This window comes from Nannospalax galili, unplaced genomic scaffold (assembly GCF_000622305.1).
Source record: "Nannospalax galili isolate Female #2095 unplaced genomic scaffold, S.galili_v1.0 scaffold281, whole genome shotgun sequence".
In the NCBI taxonomy this organism is placed as follows: domain Eukaryota; kingdom Metazoa; phylum Chordata; class Mammalia; order Rodentia; family Spalacidae; genus Nannospalax; species Nannospalax galili.
In genome coordinates, this window is record NW_008349068.1 from 456,025 (window position 1) to 461,079 (window position 5,055).

Here is a 5,055-nt window from a genome sequence, read left to right on the forward strand (position 1 = left end):
ATGGCTCATCCGGACCTTGCCTGATCTTAGACAAATCCTCAGTCTGCCTACCACTAGACGGCAGTTTATACCAGGCTCTTCAGGCTGCAGCACTGATCTGCGCATAGGCTGAAACATCATGCTGCAACTGCTGAACAATATCCCTATATTGTCCTTCACCAGCTAACATATCAAAATCTATGGGAATATTTTGCACTCTATTGGTATTCGCTGTCACCTGGCACTGTTCCTCATACTCAGATTTCCACAACAGATAATCTCCCCCTGAAAGGCAAGCACGTGCCATCTGTTTCCAATCGCCAGGAGGAAGCGCGTCCATGGACAGGGATTCTAACAAAATCCTGGGTAAAAGGGGCAGTGGGACCATACTGAGCACAAGCAGTCTTTAGTTCCTTAAGCTGCTTAAAAGGCACAGGTGCATGAGACCGCACCCTGTTGCCCTACTGATCAACTTGCTCAGAAACTGGGAAGACCTGAAATCCATGCATTGATTCTCCTCTCTCTACCGCAGCCCCAGTGGCCTGTTGTAGTGGAGATTGCACGTTTCTAAGTGGGTACCAGATTCCTGCTGAAGGCTCCTGAGCCATGGCAATCATGGGAGGTGCAACAGCCTTCGGAGGGGGTGTTGGGGTGGTCCTAATTCTTTTCTCCTTATTCTTTAACAGTTCCTTCTTCACAGCGTCTAACTCTGTCCTTAATTGCTTAATTTTCCAGTGATCAGGCAAAGCAATTAGAGGTGGACACTTCTCCTGATCATACTCAACCATCTCCTCTCCTAGGGCAGACTCATCCTCAGGGTCAAGAGATCCCTCTTCTAGCCCCAGATAGTTGGACACTTCTCCTGATCATACTCAACCGTCTCCTCTCCTAGGGCAGACTCATCCTCAGGGTCAAGAGATCCCTCTTCTGGCCCCAGACGGGGGTCCTCATAATAGGGTGGATCTGGTTCTGGTGGAGCGGAAGGTTTGGTTTCACTTTTATCCCAGCCGTGGCTTATCGGATTCTCCTCTTTAGTCTCAGCCTTTGCTCCTTGAGCCCCAAGCATATTCCTTACAAAAACTGAGCGACTGTTTCCTTGCCCCATCTTCTCCCAAGATAAATACTCACCACTCCCCAATTGTACCGAGTGCACTCACTTCTCCAGCGGTGTCCTTCACTTTTTCCGCTACTTTTCAGGTCCCTGTTTGGGCGCCACTTGCTGGTGCCAGCCGGCCAAGATGGACAGTACCTGAAAGGGGGAGTGAGGATTGAAAGAAAAAATAAGAGAAAAGATGCTTGTGAGGGCTGACAGTATTGCCTGCAGCCCCGGTTTATTTCACCTCTGCCTTTTTATACAGAAGAACTCAATTAGTTTTAACAGCTGTTTTTCCCCACCTGAATCTGAGGGTCAAGGAGCGGTCAAATACTTCAAAGACTTCTTTGATCTTTTTGTTTACCACTATTGCCTCCAGGTCAGGTATTGTGAGGCTCTCCATATAAACACATTCCTCCTGAATAGGCAGATTAGGTACTGGTATGCATAACAGAAACTCAATAAACAAGGCTGCCATAGCTCAATGTACGTAATAGACTAGCAGCTCCCAACAATATCTGACAAAGGGGCCAAAAATACTCACTGGAGGAAAGACAGCATGTAGAGCAAATGGTGCTGGCAAAACTACTCCTTGTATTATTTAGGTTTAGGTTTGCATGACAGATATAATTCAATTTTATAATATTTTTGACTTGGTATAGATTCAGGACCAGTTGTGTAAATTAGTTTAGTAGACATGGATTATTTGTAAATTAATGATCACTGTTTTACTTTTTTTCTCTCCTAGTCAGCAGATAAGCAGCGTGCCCTAGAAGAAACCAAAGCCTACACCACCCAATCCTTAGCAAGTGTTGCCTATCTTATAAACACCTTGGCCAACAATGTCCTACAGATGCTGGATATCCAGGCATCCCAGTTACGAAGGATGGAATCTTCAATCAATCATATTTCACAAGTGAGACCTTATTATTTTTTTGTTTGTCTATGAGAAATAGCCAGCCTGTTGACAGCCTTTATTATGCCAGTTAGTGTGCATGTACTATTTGGAAAATACATAGTCGATATTGTATATGGTTCTTTTTGTGATGTTACTATATTATTTGATAGGAAAGTAAATTTTAATGGTTTATGAAAATGTTATTGTGATAATAATCAATCCTGAAGAGGAAATTTGTCTTGTTTTAAAAAAAAATTGCCAAATTTCGTGCTCTTTGAGAGCTTTAAAAATAAAAAATTTGATAGCTTGGTGGTTGATTTAATTTTTTTTTTTTCCTGCCAGTAGCCTTTTCTTATTACCTTGGTGGTGCTGGGAATTGAACTGAGAGTCTGTGTGTGTTAGGCAAGCATTCTACCACTAAGCTAAACTCCCACTTAGCAGGGGTGTTATGTTTATTGGAATGGTACATACCAACTATACTTGTATCACTGCAAAGCTTAGGAGATTAAAAAAACCTTATAGAGCTGGGCATTGTAGTGCACTCCTTTAATCCCAGCACCTGGGAGGCAGAGGCAGGCAGATCTCTGTGAGTTCAAGGCCCGCCTGGTCTACATAGTGAGTTCCAGGCCAGCTGAGGATTACAGGGAGACCCTGTCTCAAAAAGATTAAGAAAAGAAAACAAAACAAAAGAAAAGAAAATCCCCCAAACCCTAATTAAAAATATCTTTATATACTGCCAGGAGTGGTGGTCCATGCCTTTATTCCCAGCCTTTGGGAGGCAGAGGCAGGTAGATCTCTGTGAGTTCAATGCCAGCCTGGTCTACATATTGAGTTCCAGGCTAACTGGGGCTATAGGGAGACCCTGTCTCAACCCCACCCCAAAAGTCTTTATATATAGAACTTGAAAAAAAGTATTAAACTTTTCCTTATAAAAATCCTTATTTATGCCAGGCATGGTGGCACACGCCTTTAATTCCAGCAGTTGGGAGGCAGAGGCAGGTGGATCTCTGTGAGATCAAGGCCAGGCTGGTCTACATAGTGAGTTCCAGGACAGCTAGGGCTACAGGGAGACCCTGTCTCAAAAAGACCAAAAAAAAAAAAAATTCCTTATGAAAATACACACACACACACACCAAAGTATTTACCATTGCCCAACCTTTTCATTATATTTCCTCTTTCCCTCTAATGTTTTTTCATAGACTTAAACATATATTTGTGATTGTAATAGGTGTAGAATTGAGGGTTTTGTTCTTTTAGCATTAAAACACAAATTCCATGATGTTATAAGCTCTATATAAATCCTCAATGACTCCCCGTTCGTGTAGTCATTCCTGTATTTTAGGACTATTTAAAATAATCCTGTAGCTGGGAATGGTAATGTACAGGTGTATTGTGAGGGCTGGGGAGGCTGAGGCAGAAGGACTGTGAGTTCAATGTCACTTTGAACCATATTGGAAGACTTACCTCCAAAAAGCAAAAAATTCTGTGATGGAAAGCTAATTTAATTGCAAATACAGTTTTTTAAATGTCAAAGGTTTGCTCTGCCAGCTGAAGAAACCTTAGAACTTTTCTCTTTAGCATTTATTATTTTATTTTAATCCCAGCGCTTGGGAATCAGAGGCAGGTAGATCTCTTTGTGTTCAAGGCTAGCCAGTACTCTACAGTGATCTCTTGGCTCAAACAACACTCCCTTCCCCCACCTTCCTGCAAACTCTACTGGAATAACTATAATTTTAAAGTCTGTGTGTGTGTGTGTGTGTCTCTTGAGAGTTTAGGACTGTTTTGAAAATGATTGCCCCAATAATTTTTGAGAGTCTAAAAGTTTAGCAAATTAGTGCAATGTAATCAAATATAGTCTAGGTACATACAGAGCAATCAGGTATACTGAGTCTGCATTATATTTCTTCTATTTGAAAATTCATTATACTTTCACAGTTCCTGATGGGGAACAGGGTCTTGCTATGTAGCCTACCCTGGTCTTGATCTTGTGACTCTTCTTGCTTCAGCCTCCAAGTGTTAGGATTGCAGGATGTGCCACTAGACTTGTTAAGGAATTTTATTTTAAATATGAATTCACTATTATAAGGGTTTCTTCATATCTTATAACTTCTGTACTTTATACTTTAATTTTGCATTGCTGATCCTCATAAGGTAAAATAATAAGTATTGGTGAAGTTCTGTTCAACTAAGAGTAAAAGTTTTGTTTTAGAGAGGCCTTCTCGAGGAACTAATTAGTCATATTGTTACATAAATAAATTGGTTTTCTGTGGAAGGAGAGAAGTGATAAATTCCTAATTTGATAGAGAATTTCAAGATTTATACTTGAAGACCTTAAAATGTTTGAGTGCTTGAAGTATTGGCAAAGAACCCTCAAAAAAGTGAGAAGACCAAATATGATGAGAAATTAGAATCAGGCATGGTAAGTATACCTACCTGTGTTGTGCAGTGCCCACAGAGGTCAGAAGTTGTCAGATTCCCCTGGAAATGGAGTTATGGATGACTGTTAGCCACCAATTGGATGTTAGGAGCTGAACCTGGATCTTCTGCAAGAGCAATTAGTGCTCTTAACTGCTGAGCCATCTCTTCAACCCCAACATATGCCTTTTTATGTAGGTGCTGAGGATTTGAACTCAGGTTTTCATGCTTGTGCAGCAAGCATTTTACCAACTTAACATCTCCCCAACTCTGTTACTTTTGCATATTACACTTATGCATTTAATAATATGGTCTAATTAATGCTAGCTCTTAAAGCTATTCAGATGGAGTAAGTGAAAAGTAGGACATTAAAGTGGATAGAAGTTAATAGATCAGAATGGACAAATCTCAAAGCTGAAATATGATGAATTCTTTAATTTATTTCTGTTTCTAGACATCAGTACCTAGAGAGGTAAAGCATCTGCAACTCCATGATAGCTTTTGTGGTCAATGTTTATTGTCATATGTTGAATGGATAGGAGAAATGGATTAATAAATATAATGTAAGAACAGTCACAAAATTCAAAATTTTGTAGAATTTGCTCAAGGATTAAAATTCTCTCTCTCTCTCAGGCTAGAAGTCAAAGTCATTTTTCACCTTATATTTTAT

General features: G+C 40.4%; 1 protein-coding gene across 10 annotated transcripts in view; it reads left to right on the forward strand.

The window, feature by feature from the left end:
• Positions 1–5,055, forward strand: part of Abi2 (abl interactor 2) — a 142,622-nt gene that overhangs the window by 56,304 nt on the left and 81,263 nt on the right. For all 10 annotated transcript variants that reach the window (XM_008846165.3, XM_017801376.2, XM_008846168.3 and 7 more), the window contains exon 2: positions 1,821–1,988. In XM_008846165.3, the coding sequence (XP_008844387.1) occupies positions 1,821–1,988 (168 nt within the window). The remainder of the gene's footprint in view (positions 1–1,820; positions 1,989–5,055) is intronic.